At 38.4% G+C, this 17,388-nt stretch overlaps 1 protein-coding gene across 5 annotated transcripts in view; it reads right to left on the bottom strand.

Annotated features, from left to right (window-relative positions):
- Window positions 1–15,581, bottom strand: part of Dst (dystonin) — a 334,297-nt gene extending 318,716 nt beyond the window's left edge. For all 5 annotated transcript variants that reach the window (XM_026398944.2, XM_077801782.1, XM_077801781.1 and 2 more), the window contains exon 1: window positions 15,364–15,581. In XM_026398944.2, coding sequence (XP_026254729.2) covers window positions 15,364–15,454 — 91 coding nt within the window. In that variant the 5' untranslated portion in view covers window positions 15,455–15,581. The remainder of the gene's footprint in view (window positions 1–15,363) is intronic.
- Window positions 15,582–17,388: the final 1,807 nt, after the last annotated feature.

Here is a 17,388-nt window from a genome sequence, read left to right as displayed (position 1 = left end):
AATGGGCACTCAATTTTATTAAATTGTTTGAACAAATGAACAAAAAGGTAACTTTAGAAAACAAACCAGTACTCTAGCTAAGGATAGCACTCCTCAGAGAACATATTATATGTCTCAAGTCAGCATCTTCTCTTCCCATTGGAATCTGCCTAAGAAGACAGCCTGTGAGTGTAAGATCAAATCAGACACCGAAAATAATAGCCAAGGACATAATGGACCACATCAACAGTAAACAACTGCACAAACCGTAAGTCTGTAAATTGTTTATGAAAGTGCCAGATGGTCTACCAAGTTAATGTCACTTAATACCCAATGTTGCTTATAAATTATACCTGTCGAAATCACATGGGGGATTTTTTCTAGATAAACAACAATACTTCATATGCATGCGAATATTTACTAATTTTCTTCTTTTAAACTTCCTACTTTGTGATGATGTTTATATCTGTTCCAGAAGCAATAAACATTTGTTTTAAAATGTCAAATACAGAGCTTGAAAAATAAACTCACTCTGGACTTAGTCCCTGTTAACAGTCTGGATTCTATCCTTTCACATTTGTCTGCAAATACAATTATTCCCTTTTAATAAAAATGCTCTGTGTGTGTGTATAAATGTGTGTGGGGGGTGGTATCCTGAGTCCTTTAATTTTTCTTATAATGTGTGGCAGAAATGTTATATACATCAATACCTAGAGATTTAACTCATATTCATTATCACCTGCTTAATATTTTAGTATCAAAAATTTATTCAACTATCCCCAACTATAGTGATTCACATTGTTTCCAGAATTTTGTATAATAATAACAGAATAAACATCCTTACATTTAAATTCTGCCTGTAGGATAGATTCTGAAATAACTGATATGTCAAAGAGCATACGAGGGGCTGGGGTTGTGGCTCAGTGGCAGAGCGCTTGCCTTGCACATGTGAGGTGCTGGGTTCGATCCTCAGCACCACATAAAAATAAACAAAATAAAAATATTGTGTCCATTAAGAGAGAGAGAGAGAGAGAGAGAGAGAGAGAGAGAGAGAGAGAGAGAGAATGCGCACCCATATGAGTCTTCAGCATCCGCCTCCTTCCCAAAAAGGTGGTAACAAGTCACACTCTGGCCAACAGGGGAGGAGAGAACTCTCCCCACATTCTTGCTAGCACCAGATGTTTTAATAAATGCATTTAGAAGATGATGACAGAATGTGATCACCACCTTTAAAAAATACTATTTGTAATTTTTTTTTCTAAAATGCTTTTCGTTTGTGTTCAAAATTTTGCCAACTGGGTGGGAGATGTGGCTCATTGAGAGGTTGCTTATCTAGCATGTACAAAGCCATGAGTTCAAATCCCAGCACCACCCCACCAAAAAATTCACAAGCTGTCTCCAATTTACCAATGGATTTGGCTATGGAAATTCACTTGTAAATTCCAAACAACTCTTTGAAAACATGTTTTCTCTCTAAAATATCATTTAAATAAAAGATAATCCAGACTAATGCAAAGTTGTATTTATAATTTAAAAATCAGTAAATGACAACATCATCAGTGTACAATATACATTGACATTTTATAGTCAACTGGGAATAATAATCAAAATATATAACTAGATCCATTAAAATGCTTAATAAATACATACAACAGGCACATTCCTACTATAAACACACTTTCCAAATCACATCCTTCTCAACTATATACACTTAACGGCTGCTCTCCTGGAGAGAGCTGAGGAAGCTGGGACAGCCAGCCATAAACACAACCAAGCAGGGGAACAAGTAAGGAGGTAAGATGTATGCGTGCAAACCCAAAGGACAAAGACTGGATGCCATTTACCTGAAAGCCTCTATCTCCCAGCTCACTAGAAATACCAACACATAGGCTCCCTCTCCTTTCTTTCCTGACCTTTCCTTCTCCATCCTCCCTCTCCCACTCATGCACACACAACATATGCCTATTTAAGGTGAATGCAAAACCAAACCTTCCATCCCTTCCACTGCTGCTCCTACTCTCTAAACATGTTAGAATTAAGGCCACAGTGTACCATATTCGACTCTAATATTCTCCTATCCAGTCCCGATCCAAAGAGAGGGAGGGTTCCAGATTCCACCATATTCTCAGAATGCAGGACATGGGAAGCAGTGATAGATTGGGGGTGAGGAGCAGGCAGTGTCCACTGGTCTGTCCAGATCTTATAGTTAACTAGGAAACAGCTAGGGTGATGCAAGCTTTCAACCTTTCAAGGAGGAGAATATTTTAACTACATGCTATAATTCAGTGTATATTAAGCCTAATCTAGTTCCTGAAGTCTCAGAACACTGATGAGCCTGCTGCATGCAATTTATCTTCTCGGACTCACTGAATTTAACACTGAAACCTGAGTGTTCCTCTCACTGCATACACAGAGTACTGACATCACCATTCCTTCCTAATCCTCTAGTAGTTCTTGATATTTTCATTAGGTGGCTCAGAAATCATCAATGAAAGTATTTCTTCTATTTACAAGTTAAAAAAAAAACAGGATACATCAATGCATCAATTATGAAGAACTGGAAATGAGGAGACCTCAAATTTGAGGTTTTGCTATTTCCTTTATTGACTCCATTTTTCTAGACTTCAGTTTTCTTAAATATAAAATGAAAGGACTAAAAATCAACATACTCAATGTTTCTGTCTTCTCCTTACATGGATCACAAGCAACGGTAATTCTTCAAGGATGGGCAAGTTGGGAGAGGAGACTCAGGATTAGAGGCAAAGTTCTGCTAATGGGGATTGCAGGGTGGGAGACAGGGGAAGAGAGAAACAAATTCAAACTACTTCAGCAATCCCCCAGAATAAGACCCCCCCTCAAAGTGGAGGACCCTATTTCTAGATGTGAAGTTACAGCTCTGCCCAAACTCCAAAGCACTGGATTGAAAACCTTGGGGGGAAAAATGACCCATCAGGAATTGCTTGTTCAAGTTCATCATTAAAATGAAAAATTAAAAGTACCAGAAAAGAAATCTCCCATTTAACCAAATACGACGAAGGAGCCTTGGCAAGGATGACATTTTGGCCCTTCCTCAAGACAATATGTGATGATCACTGAACTAAACACAAAAGAAACACTGACCTAGACACGCAAGAACAACACAGCAATACAATGGGTGATAATTTTAAAAACTTCCAAAATGAGGACATTGGCACACTCTCAAAGGCACTAAGTTATATATCATGTATTCATGTAATCAGAGTGGGGAAACTTGTTAAATGTGAATTTCTTCAAAAAATTCTACTTCAATCAATACTTCAAATAAATCTTAATCTCTAAAGTACTCTTTGATGCAGTGCCATTCAGTGTCTTGAAGATCAGTAATGAAAGACAATGCAATAATTAATTACAAACTACATCAAAAGTCTAGAAAACATTTTAAGGGGTTTTCAAAAGAAATCAATTATAATTTATAAAAAATTTAAAATGACAAATATGGTAGCCATTTCTAAAATAGAAGATGAAGTAGATGCCATAAACAATAAATGGAAAGCATGTCAGAAAATAATGCCAACGAGGCTGAAGCAGGGGGGTCACAAGTTGAAGTCCAGACTCAGCAACTTAGGGAGACCCTGTCTCAAAATAAAAAGGCTGGAGTTGTAGCTCTGTTGTCAAGTGCCCCAGAGCAAAATAAAAGCAGGGTGGGGGACATTCAAGAAATGAATAAAGGATGAAATAATTAAGGCAATTATTATAATTAGAAACATGGGCAGTCATTCATTTTAATTTATGAGCCATCCAAAATTAATCAGCATAAAAGCCAAGAATGGAAACCAGATCTCATTATTGCTTGAAAGTCATTGCATTCTTCTAGAATTCAGAGTGGTTTGATTTTTAAATTGTATATATAACTCAAGAATCTATTCAATCATCAGGCAATATTTTATAAACAATAATCACTAACTTGTTTATATAATTCCTATGACTGCTTTCTTATCTTGAACATTTTTTTTCTGAAGCTTGTAATTAAATAGAAAAATATTAACTAATGTAATAATATTAACCAAAAACTATCAGGACACAAAACTGCTTAAACATTTCAAGATACTATTTACACCACTACATAAATAAATGCATGAATCAGTCATTAAAAATGTTATGAAGTAATACTTCAGAGCATTAGAAAATATCATATGCTAAGTGAATAAACAGGAAATGGACCTTTATACACAGTCGTCCAATTTTTTAAATTTTATATATAAAGAAGAAAAAAGTAATGGAAAAAGATAAAAATTTGTCAGAAAATTAATTTGGATAAAAAACTTGAGATTGGTTTCTTAATTCATATTTTATATACTTTATTTTCCAAAAATGTTAGCAAAATTGTGTTACAAGTTTTCTTTCCATGTTCCCCCAACAATTTTCATAGTTCCTCCTTCAGCATTGAGTACTATAGAAATTATGTCTTGATAATCAATGGGATATCTGTACCTTTTCTGCCTAAATGTGTAAACCCCATAATTTGAATAGTTGCTTCAATCAACAACGCAAACAATAGGTAATGATAATTTTTCGCTCAAATATACTATACTCTCTCCTTCCTAAATATATGGACAGAACTCTGCCAATAATGTCAGAATATATTCAATTGCTATTAACTTACACTGAAACTATTCGCTTCTCACCAAATACAGTAGAGCCCCTATGACTGATGACAATTTCTGGGTGCATTTAAGGATGGGCCACAATTATCTATAGTGTTTTCTAGACTAGTTTTCAGAAGATCAGAATTCTAGTCCCCAGACAGCAACCCAGGCAATGCAATCTTGGGAGCCCAATCTCCTTGGAATAAGGGCACTCCTGCCTTACTTGCCTCAGAGAACTGGTATAAAACTTAAATCGGATCTTACAAGTAAAACCATAGCGAGAAGGTCCTGTAATGATTATGATCATCAATATAATACAGATTGAGGCAACCATGCTAAAAGTGTCTCATTCAATCTTTACATTTGTTGAGGCATGACTATAAGATGTTTCTCACTATTAAACTCTAAGATTTGATAATATATTTGTGATATAACAGAGTTCTTAAAAATGGAGCATAAAAATTTCAATTCATCACTGATTAGCTATAAGCAAAATCTGTCTGGTTTTAACAAAATATGAATTAAATCATTATAACAGTATTTTTCCCACTATGCAAAAAAAAAGTGCAAGACTGGATTATGCAAATGAAATGGTAAGCTTGGAGGAAGGAACCTCTGCCCACATCACCCACCCCCACAGAGCAATACAAAACCACCCCCTCACAATGCCCTCTTTCAAATGCCAACCTTGCTTGTGAACACCCCCACCCCACCCTATGTGCAGATCCTGCCTCTAGAGTAGAGTTCACTCAGCAATGCAGCCAGCTCCCCTTCCTCACCAAACTGTGCTCTTTAGGAGAATACTCAATGGTGACCCTCCTCCTGCTGTAGACCCTGGTTCCTTTGCAGTTTTTAAGCACAGGATCAATGATTATTGAGAATTAAACCACAAGTACCAAATGTGTGAATATTTCCTCCCTGCCCCAAGTGCTCTTTTCCCAGTATTTCTGGAGAAATACGAAGTATAAAATATAATGAAGCTGGAGGACAGGGGATAGTGTGTGTACTCTGTTCAATTGAAGCAGATAATCAATTCATTTCTGATTAGAAATACCAGAAGGGTTGGGAACAATGCAGCAAAAATGTTTTTAAAGGAATGCTCTAATTGTAAAAGTATTTCACTGCATTTATCATTTTAATTATACTGAAGCACAAATTTAAATTTCTACATAACATTTTAAATGCAAAGGGATAGGTATTAAGTACATTTTTTAACAAAATAACTGAAAGTGACCTAGCATCCTGCTTTCTGTAATTTAGAACCTTTTAATCCTGCTTTAGATCCTCCAATAATACTCAAAGAAAAAGTAAAAAGACTACAAAGTATCTATAGTAACTAAATTATTATAGCTTCTGAAATTGCCTGAAGGACATCCAAATAACTTTGCAAAACACCTTCATGAACATAAGCCCTTGCTTAATAGAGTATAAAATTCTTAACACATGTAAAATCAAACTGAGTTTCAATCACTCAGCTTTTCATCTACCAAGTATCAATCTTTTCAATCTTCTCTAGTTTCTGTTACGTAAAGTTTCCACAAAGATCACAAAATGAACCATCAAATAGCTCTTTAATCAGTCACTTTTTTCCTAGCAAAGGCAATTAAGTCTGGTGTTCTAGCATTCATGAATATTCAGGGGATGTGGATCTTCTAAAATATGCTATGAGCAAAATCTGGTTGCTTTGCTCTAAATGAATTCATATTTTAAAAATCAAACATGACCATCTACATAAAAGCATTATATTAACTCTAAGGGGTAACAGCATAAAGGTTAGGTTCTGATATACTGTATACATACACATGACACCCACATCACCATAATAACTTTCTAAAAAATTACAACTAACTACTTTTTATCCAACTCTATTTCAGATCACATTTTAAAAGAAGTCATCCAGTATCCTGAGTTTAACTTTCACATGTTTTGCAGGACATGACTACTGATTTCAGTCTGTCCTTAAAAATAGAACAGTTCTACTAATTTTAGACTCAAGTGGTATACAGCATCATAGCTGCCAGCTAACTGGATACCTGAACTGCTGCGGCAGCCTGTATAGATACACCAAAGCAAACTGTCAAGATTGCTGAACTCTGCGCCACCGGACACTGTGAAGTAGCCAAAATGCAACAGTACTTAATAACACTGTGACCATAAGAAAGGAAATAACCAGGCCTCTATTTATCTAAATAATATCTATAACATGCAATAATGTGAAAGCACCAAAAGAAGGTAATGATATAAAAAGGCTATGACCATTTGCAAAATATATACCTAATAAAGGAGTGGCAGCCAAAATGTATACAAAGATCTCTTAAAGTTCAACAGTTAGTACACAATCCCAATTGAAAGGTGGGCAAAAGCTCTGAGCAGACACCTCACCAAAGAAGATAAATAAATGGAAAATTATCACATGAAAAGATGCTCAATATCATATGTCACTGGGGAACCGCAAATTAAGACAACAGTGAAATGTCACTACAACCTATTAGAATGGCTCAAATATAGAACAGTGACAACACTGATATGGTTTGGATAAACTCATATTGAGGTTTAATTCCTCAATGTGGCAGCCTCAGGAGGTGGGGCCTTTAAGAGGTGATTTGGTCATGGGGACACCACCCTCATGAACCGCATTGTTTTTGTCAAAAGACTGGATTACTTCTCCCAGGAGTGAATTATATCTCTGGGACTGGATCTGTTACCAAGAGAGCAAATCATTATAAAGTGAATCTGGCACCTCCCCTTGTCTCTCTTGCACAAATGCTCCTGTACAAATCTGGTTCCCCTTTCCCCCTTTCTACTTCTGATATGGCACAGCATGGGGCCCTCACCAGGCTGTCACATCTGACCAGATGTGGCAGCCTGAACTTAAACAGAATCATGAATCAAAATAATCCTTTTTTCTTTATAAATCATCCAGCCTCAGGAACTTTGTTACCATCAGATTAAGAAAAACACAGAATGCAGACAAGGACATGGAGCAACAGGAACTCTTTTATGTGGAAATGGAAAATGGGACCACTACTTCAGAAGAAAGCTTAGCAGATTCTGATAAAAGTAAACATACCATACAATCTAGAAATTGTACTCCTTTATCCAAATGACTTGAAAACTTATGTCCACACAAAAACCTGAATACAAACATTTACATCAGCTTTTTTTAGATAATTGACAAAAAAAATGAAAGCAACCAAGATGCCCTTCAGTAGGTGAATGGATCAACTGTGGTACACTAGACAATGAGCTATTATTCAGGAATAAAATAATACTACTATATGATTCCAAATATATAACATTCCAGTATGTTAGAGGCAAAGCTACAGAAGCAGCAAAAAGATCAGGGGTTGTCTGGGGTTCAAGGGCTGGGGAAAGAACAGGTAGAATAGATTTTTTTTTTTTGGCAGTGAAACTATTCTGTATTGTATGTAATGACAGACACATGACATTATACATTAGTCAAATCCCACAGAACTGTACAACAGTGAACACTAATATTAACTGTGGATCTTAGTGTAGCAAATGTACCACATCAATATGTCAATAGAGGGAAACTATGGGGAAGGGGAAAGAACATATTAGAACTGAACTTTTTGTTCAACTCAGTTTCTCTTTAAACCTAAAATGTTTAGCCAGGCACAGTGGTGCACACTTTTAATCCCAATGTCTAGGAAAGCTGAGGCAGAAGGATTCAAGTTCAAAGCCAGCCTCAGCAATGGCAAGGCAAGGCACTAAGCAACTCAGTGAGACCCTGTCTCTAAATAAAATACAAAATAGGTCTGGGTATGTGGCTCAGTGGTCAAGGGCCCCTGAGTTCAATCCCTGGTACCAAAAAAAAAAAATCTAAAATATAGTCTACTGATTATTGATTTTTAAAAAAGGCTAAAAGGCTACTACTGGCCTAGAAGAAGTCAGAGCACTTGAGTTCTTAAGTTAACTCAATCACTGGCTACCTATGTAATATTTACTGCTCAGAATATTTCAAATGCCCTATTTTATCTACCACACTGGTTTAATAAATGTAGAATAAAATAAGCTACCAAGTAGCATTATTTCATGCCAAAATCAAGAATCCATATCATCACACTAGCATAGCCAGCATGGAAAACTATAACACTAGATACAGGCCATGTTTTTAATTCCCTGTGACAATAGTATCTTTGTACAGTATCTTTAATACTAGGATCCACTGGGAAATATTTCCACCCACTAGAGAAAAATCAAGACTTTGTCAATTCCCTTTGACAGTTCCTTTCGGGAAACATTTCAGGCATGTCTCAAAGCAGCCACATTCACTGGTGACATTTACCAAAGTTAATTTTTTTTTAAATTTCTTCAAACTAAATATACACTGGAAATGCTCATATTAAAAATTTTATTTTCTTTTCATGGATATTTAATCATTAGAATCCAGCTAAGATAAAACATTTCAGGCTCCAAAATCTACTTAATATTTGAACTGATATCTCTAAGAACTTTTAAACTATTAATACTTATTCCATGTGTCCATTTAAAACAGCTTAGAAAATTGTAGATTAAAATCAGATTCCATGCCTCTGTTTTATCTTATGTACAAGAAGGAGGATAACACATACTTCATAAGATCATTGCAGGGATTACATGAGATTTTTTTTTTTTTAAGAGACAAGACTTGAGCCAGGCATGGTGGTGCACACCTGCAATTCCAGAAACTTGGAGGCTGAGACAGTAGGACAGCAAGTTCAAGGCCAGCCTCAGCAGTTTAGTGAGACCCTGTCTCAAAATACAAATTTTTTTTTTTTTAAAAAAGGGCTGGGGATGTAGCTCAATGTTAAGTGCCCCTGGGCTCAATACCCAGAAAAAAAGTGAAACTAAGAAAATCAGATTCCTAGTAAAAAATGTTCTCATAAAAACTTTTTGCAATATTTCCCAGTCCGTGTAATGAAATTCTAAATATATAGCTTTATGTCAAACATACACTTGATGTTCAAATGCCACTGTTATCATCACTGACAGCTATATGATTTCAGAAAAAGTCTCTAAGCCTTAATATCCTTATTTATGAAAAGGCAGCAGTTGCAAAAAAGAGAATTAAAGTTCTAATTTAGAAGCTATTTTAATACTACAGTCTCCTCCTAACTTGTGTCCTGCCTCCTAGGTATTCCTTCTGCTCAGACCTCCACACTGCTACCAGTTACCTCACTGGTCATCCTGCTGAGGGTCACCAAGGGTTCCCCTGTCCAAAGGGCCGAATCCAGTCCTGAATATGGCATTCAAGACCCTTTCAATATGGCCCAGCATAACTCTCCATCATTCATCCACTTTCATATAACTTCTACCCAATTACTCCCTCAGACCACCTCTGTCCAGCAGCCAAAACTCAAAATGGATTCTGGGGTTATGCCAATGAGGTGGAACAGTTATGATAGGATCTCATCTTGCAGTTTTCCTCCTGATACTTTTATCTTTTCAACAAAATCTCACTTGACCCCAAGCACAAAGCTTTCTTCTAACACCCAACTTAAGCAGATTTATTTGCTTCCTCTTTGGGAGATATGGAAATAGGGTGGAAAACATCAGCAAATAAAATGGTTAAAAAATAGACCAAAAGAGAAGGCTGGTTCATTTGATAATTTATGGAAACAGTGATATACCTCAGCAAATGCCTGAAATTCCTCTTTGAAAGTAAAGAGAAAGTAATCACAAAATTATGAGGAGCCAAGAAATGGATATAGAAGTCTTTTCTTTCATTCAAAAGTCATTATAGGCGGCTGGGGATATAGCTCAGTTGGTAGAATGCCTGCCTCGCATGCACAAGGCCCTGGATTCAATCCCCAGCACCAAAAAAAAAAAAAAAAAAAAAAAAAAAAAAGTCATTATAGAGAGAGAAGTCCCAAGCATGTAACAGAAGACTCTGGGTTTCTTTTTAATTAATAAGCATTCTGAAGTACAAATCATCTCTCCCTTGATCTGCTCAACTGGGTTTAAAGAGTTGGATGATTCACATACATTTTCAGTACTTGTACTCAGGTGTGGAACTAGAACAGAATGACAGGGCAGCCTATCTAGTCCATCTTTGATTGCCTCTATAGCTTCAGATGTTTTCATAATCTTCAATTTCATGACTATGCTTTAGTAGAATGCTCCATCTCCCCACAGAGCCAGGCTCCTGAGGCACAGGAGACCCAAAGGCAGAAATACAAAAGCTTCATTGCTTAACTACAAAATAACCAGTAACTAATAAACTGCTCTATCTCTTCTCCTTGCATTTATTACCCAAAACTGTGTTGAACCCATAAATAACCATCTCCAAATGGCCCAAATTTAAAAAAAAAATTACAAGCTTTAAAAAGCATGAAGCTTTCTTTTTTAAATACCTGACTAAAGAACAGTTGAAGTAATGCCAAATCAGAACAAAAGAAAGTAAAAACAGCATCAGTATATGTGAAGTTCAAAGTTAAATTCACTAACAATATCTCATAGTTGCTCACATTCCTAAACTGGTATGTTCTCCTCATGGCATGAGGCATAAACAAGTTCTTTAGTGTATTTAAACTCTAATTATTTTGTGGAATTTATTTTTCAAATCAATGTTGTAACATTATGAAGCATTCAATTGTGTCATTTTGAAAATCTTCAGAGAAGTCAATGGAGCTCTCAGATGTTCCCTCAAACTTCAGTAAAGTCAAACATATTGCGTTATGGTTGTTAACATGTGTCCCAACTTCAAGTTTCCAATTTCAGCACAGACAGTTTATCCTCTGTGTGCCAGACACTTGCTGATTGCAAAGCCAGTAGCCATCTTTCCTTTTTCTGTACAAACAGTTTGGATCAGGGCACAAAATTCTTAAAATTTAAGCTTAAAAATCTATATTTCCTACCTTGCAGATGGGGGTGACCCCTCGAACAGTTCTCACTCGGAACTAAAACACAAAGGTTGGTAGAGAAGCAGCTATCTTGGGATCACAAAAACAACCACATAATATGCTATAAGTGCTCAAGAAAGGTCCCTCTTAGCAAATGAAAGTAGTCCATACCCCTGACCTGCCTCCCTTGCATTTTCCAGTAGCTATGAAAAAGAAAACATCTATTTGGTTAAGCACCTGTTTTCTGATAGAAACAGCCAAAATCTCAAGGAACACTCAACAGATTAAACCTGTTTCATTTTTAACAGAAAAGGCCCGGATGAATACTGTTATAACTAGCTACAACATTACATTATCTTGATGCAGCATAGAGTTCACCTATTATATAACTATTAAACCATGAATATGCTTTGGTAGAATGCTCCATCTCCCCACAGAGCCAGGCTCCTGAGGCACAAGGACCCAAAGGCAGAAATATAAAAGTTTCGTTGCTTTTGTATGAATATATCCTGAGCAGATGAAATATAAAATCAAGTGTTTGTAGAGTCCTGGAAACCAAGTGAAAACCACTGAGCAAAAAAAAAAGAAAGAAAGAAAACCACTGAGCAACATCACAGGTGTGTTATAAATAGGGAGAGAAATCCCCCAAAACCTTTATACTTCAACATTCAATTCACCTGAACAACAGGGTTGGTTTACGAATCACATGTCTAGGGAGGCCATGAAACTGAACTGAAAAGGAAGACTATAGTATTCCTAGATGCTTCTGACACCATGCACATAAGCAATTACCCAGTGAAATAATAAAATCTTTGGGTTTAAGTGATATTATATATAACTAACTAGACTGTCCATTCAGCTTTCAGAGAGAACAATGTAATGCTTTTACTACAGTTGTCTAGGAAAAGCATTAATTTCAGATCAATGAAAAAATAACCATTTTGTCAGACCAAACTAATTTAACATTTTAAAAATAAGTCTAAAATGGATAGAATGAAATTTACTGGGTTCACACTGATTATCTCATTTTCTCACTTAACATCATATAAAAGAGTAACAATGTGCTAGGAAAAAAAAATCTTTCAATAACAATTTCACAGATTAAAGTGATAGCTAATTAATTTAATTATTTATAATAGTATAAATTAGTTTCCTTATGCTTGAGAAGGATGGCAAGAGAGATCATTATGCATCTTTTATGTTCAGCCCTACTAAAATATGTTATGTATTACACAGTAAATACACTGGAAAATTAACTATATAGAAAAGTTAGTAACATGGACAATTTCTAGCACAAACAAAAATAGTCATATTTTATTAAAATATATATATACCTTAATTCTCCCTAATTTTGGTATCAACTGAAGTAATATTTTTTAATCAAATGGTCCTAAATATTTTAATTATGAATATATTTTATAAGTAACAGACTAAAATATGAACTAAACACAGAACCCTTCTTTGTAGTACATAACTCTCTGTGTTATTCTAACTCAGCAAACAGTTGCCTATTTTTACTCAGAAGTAAGGACCAAAGCAAGACACAAGAATAGACCACACCATAAATAATTAGGGCTCATTCGACACTATTCTCGTTTTTCTACAGAGGGCCTGGTTTGAAGTACTTCCAAAACTTGTCTCAGGACAAGGCCTAGCAAAACTCTCAACTTCTAAATCTAATATTCACAATTCCTAACATTTTACACTGGCAACAGGCAAATTATGAATTTGCTCCAGCTGACTCTACCACTTACAGTGCTCAACAGCTGGGGCATATGATAACTTGGCAACCTGAGAATACACTAAATGAATGTAAACTCATTCTGTACCCAAGGAACTTTGTCAGAAATAAAAAAATCAGAATAATCTCTTGTAAGTTCAAATGAAAACATAAAATTTTTTGAACAATGCATGATTTCAGAAAATGAGCAACTGTACTTTCAAAGTTTAGTGAACTGACACTCCCTATTCAAAGCCTACAATTCTTTTCTGATTAGATCAGCCCCCATAGCAAGTCATCAGGATAATAAGCACTGTAGTGAAGTCATCATATTGGATACTGATGGGAAGTTGTAACTGGCTTCCAAACACATCGGGAAACAATGAATTTTCCAGATCTCTAGCTTTTCATGAAATACACTGGCCAATAAGCTGACTTTCTTTTCCAAGACTAAATGAAATATAGAACATCTATAAAGCAAAGTACAAACTGATGACCTAAGCATTTCAAAACCACAAAGAAAATGAGGGAAGTATTCCTCACTTTTTCAGTGAAATCTTGGGCAAAATGTTTAAAGAAGTATATGTTGGTAAGGTTATGGTTAAAATGAAGCATAGCGTAAAGTACAATTGGCTTCAGAGCTTGAATTTGCTTGTATTTACAAAGACAAATACAATGTCTGCTTCCTCCGTTACCTGAAATCACCCACATATCACTGATGTAGAACTTGATGTGACAAAAAAAAAATCATACACCTGTAATTTCCTCCAAAAGCATAAAATGTATACACCGTAGAGCTTTCAGACTTTTTTCTTCCATATTTTATAGAACACAGATGTATTTCTTATGCAGTTTAAGGTTTACTAATCTACACAGTAATATACTCGCTTTTAAAGTTCTCAAGACAACTGAGTAAGAACCTTATTTTAAAATGGAAATACAGAGGTAAACAATTACACACACACATACAAATGGTACAAATGTGCTTTAGCCTAAAATATCATTGCACTTGCTCAGTGGCAGTATTATACACAATAGAGTCTTGGCACAAAGGAATTCCAGTTGTGTGTTTACAAAATTCCATGTGGGTTTTAAGAATTTCACTTATAAAATATATTCTAGAAAAAGATAAAACATGAATGTGGATAGATTTTGAGCTCTGGGGAAATTTGAATTGTGTTATTCAGTTCAGGATTTCATATTTCTACTTTCTACTAAAAGAAATGTATGCATTTTAAACATACAATTCCATTCAATTTACAGAAATTGAGTTACCAAACTCAAAGCATGTTCAAAAGCCATTTGAACCCAATCCATAGAAAAGACACTATTCACACTAGTACACACACACACACACACACACACACACACTTGTGAGCTACCTTTGGGTACAGGGTGTTTTGGGAGTCACAATAAGAAAACAGTCTATGCACACTTAAAAAATAATTTCAAGGGCAAAAAGCTCTTAAAGAGTGCCATATCTATTTTCTCTAACATTTAACTACAAAATAAACATAATACTAAAATATCAATATTTGTCAGGCTGGCATAGAATTTTCTGCACTTAAAAGATAGGAAGAAAAAATCTCAAAATATACTTCTTTAAATTTACAACAAACTCACTGAATAAGGTCTTTCATCCATCAGGCTATTAAATAATTTTTGCCATATGCCAGAATAAGCACACAGGCACAAACCGTAAACTTTTTTCAGATAAGTAAAATCATTTTAAGGAAAATGATTCGGTGCTGCTCTCAGCAGCAAATGGGCTATACATTTAAGATCACAAGAATCTTTTTAATAGAACTCATCAGCACCCCATGCCAAAGGAAGAACAGCAAGGCTTTAGTAATCCCACAGAGAATTAATCAGTATCCACCATCCCAGGAAGAATTATGATTATGCTTAGTACTTAAGAGCTTTTACAAAGGAAGAGAAAATGCAATGAGCTTCTTGGAAACCAACCTCCCTCCCCCATTCTATCGCCTATCCAAGGGCGTCTCCGGACCATCGCCCACCCCACCCAGCGCTGGGAGTACTCGATCCCATCCAAAAGCACCTGGGCCATACCCAAGATCGGTTCAGACACCTGTTTACAAGTGCCCCAGCAGTGGTGGCTCTGGTTAAGGAAAGGTAACGGTTGCCTCGCCGGTCCGTGCCCAAACGCGCAGCCTCAGCGCAGGGGACTACATACCTTTGTACCTCTCCAGGACATCCTCGTAGGCCTGGAGGTACTCCTGCTCCTCTACGTACAGGTAAGCAGCAGGGGAGAGGTAACCCGCCATGCCCAAGTTTATTTAAGCGATGACTGGCCAATTCCCCTCTTCCCTTCGTAACCCCAGGACAGTATGGTAGTCAGCAAGACGCAGCCTTGGGAACTGGAAAAGAGGAAGGAGCAGCAGACAAGGGGAAGAAGGCTGAAGCCGCTGGAGGCGCAAGGCAGGGGTGCGAGGGGCGGCGGGCGCTGGCAGAGGAAACGCCCAGGCCCCCTGGAGGGCCGCGGTGCGGGCCGCGCGGCTCCCGGGGAGCCAGAGTCCCTCTCAGGTTTCAGCAGCGACAAATCTCGGCGAGTTCGGGGGCGGCAACGAGCAGCGCCAAACCACGCGGAGGAGCAGAAAGCGCGGCGGGGGCGGGCGGGCGCCGGCGGGCGCCGGGACCCTCTGCGGCCAGCGCGGCAGGCACCCTCGCCCGGCGCAGGGCGCCTTCTCCGGGCCCGACGGAGGCCGCGACGGCGGTGCGAGAGGACGGGCGCGCTGCCTCCGCCCGGGATGCTGCGCGGCGCATCTGCGGCATTTCCTGGCCGCCGCGCTGCAGACACTCGCCCGCGCCCCGGGAGAGAGGGAGGGAGGAGGGCGGGGGACGGAAGGGAGGGGGCGAGCGCGGCGGTCAGCGCCCGGGCGGGCTGGGCTCTGGCCCGGGCGCCGCCTGGCCCCTCCCTTCCAAGCAGAGCCGCAGCGATCCCCGGGACCCCTCCCCCGGTCCGCCCACCCGGGTTGACAGCGCTGCCAAGCACGCCCACCCCCGGACACTGGCTGCCTGGTCCCGGATCCCCAAAAGCCACGTTTCTATTTGGGACCTACAACAGGTGCCTGGAAACAAAGCCACAGATCAGGGCCACCGATGTGCGCAGCCCCCTGCCGAAAAGTCAGCAGTACTCCCCGGGGAAGGGGTGACATGGAGGAATGTGGGAAACACTTTTTCAACCCGTCTTATGGCAAAGGAAGACTCGAGTCACTCTGAGGCAGCACTGGGCACTGGGGTCCTCGCCCGGGGACATCCCGGAGCGGGGCGGGATGGCCTCTGCAGGTGGCCCGGCACATCAGGGCCTGACAGGCCTCCCGCGCCTGCGCCTTCGCCCCTGGCCTCCCAGCGGCAGCCCGAGGACCAGCCCTCGGTCCCTCCCTTCTGCCCCCCAGAGCCCGCCAGCGCATCTGCCGCTGTGCTCCGCAGAGGACCTACGGATTCATAACCTCCCCAGATTACTTTGACACCTTCCTCTTTTTCTTTACTTATTATTCACTCCGCATAGTACTAGTATCCATTAAATGGAGTAAAATGAGTATAGTCCCCTGAAATTTGAAATGTCATATACTAAAATGCCCCGGCTAGTTTAAAAGTCCAATGAAGGAACCAGTTGGTACCCAGGCTTGTCAACAGATATGTTTAAGAATAATGACTGAAAAGGAGATAACTGGTGAACTAAGTTGACAAAACTACATCGTTACATTATGTGCATGTACAAATATATAACAAAGAAGTCCACTGTTATATGTAATTATAATTCAATAATGAAAAAAAAGAATAATGACTGAAGTCAGGCTATCTTGGTTGGAATCCTAGCCACTCACTAACTGCGTGACCAACTCAAGGCAAATTACTTAGACTCCCTGAGCCTCTCTTCCTCAGGAAAATATAATTGATAACATTGCCTAACTCATAGAACTCTAAGAGTAAATGGGGTTTTGAAGAGTGCCTGGCACCCAAGCAGCACTATATAAATTTTGAGTAGCCATGAATACTATTTTTTTTAAAACTTTGGTACCTGGGATTGTTCCCCAGGGGTGCTTAACCACTGAGCTATATCCCCAAGCCCTTTTTATATTTTGAGACAGGGTCTCACTAAACTGCTGAGGCTGACTTGGCACTTGCCATCCTTCTGCCTCAGCCTCCCACTTCACTGGGATTATAAATGTACATCACCACCTCCAGTTTACTATTC

The sequence above is a fragment of the Urocitellus parryii genome, chromosome 8, assembly GCF_045843805.1.
Source record: "Urocitellus parryii isolate mUroPar1 chromosome 8, mUroPar1.hap1, whole genome shotgun sequence".
Taxonomy (NCBI): Eukaryota; Metazoa; Chordata; class Mammalia; order Rodentia; family Sciuridae; genus Urocitellus; species Urocitellus parryii.
The sequence above is the reverse complement of the archived record's forward strand: the minus strand, read 5'-3'. Positions and strand labels throughout refer to the sequence as shown.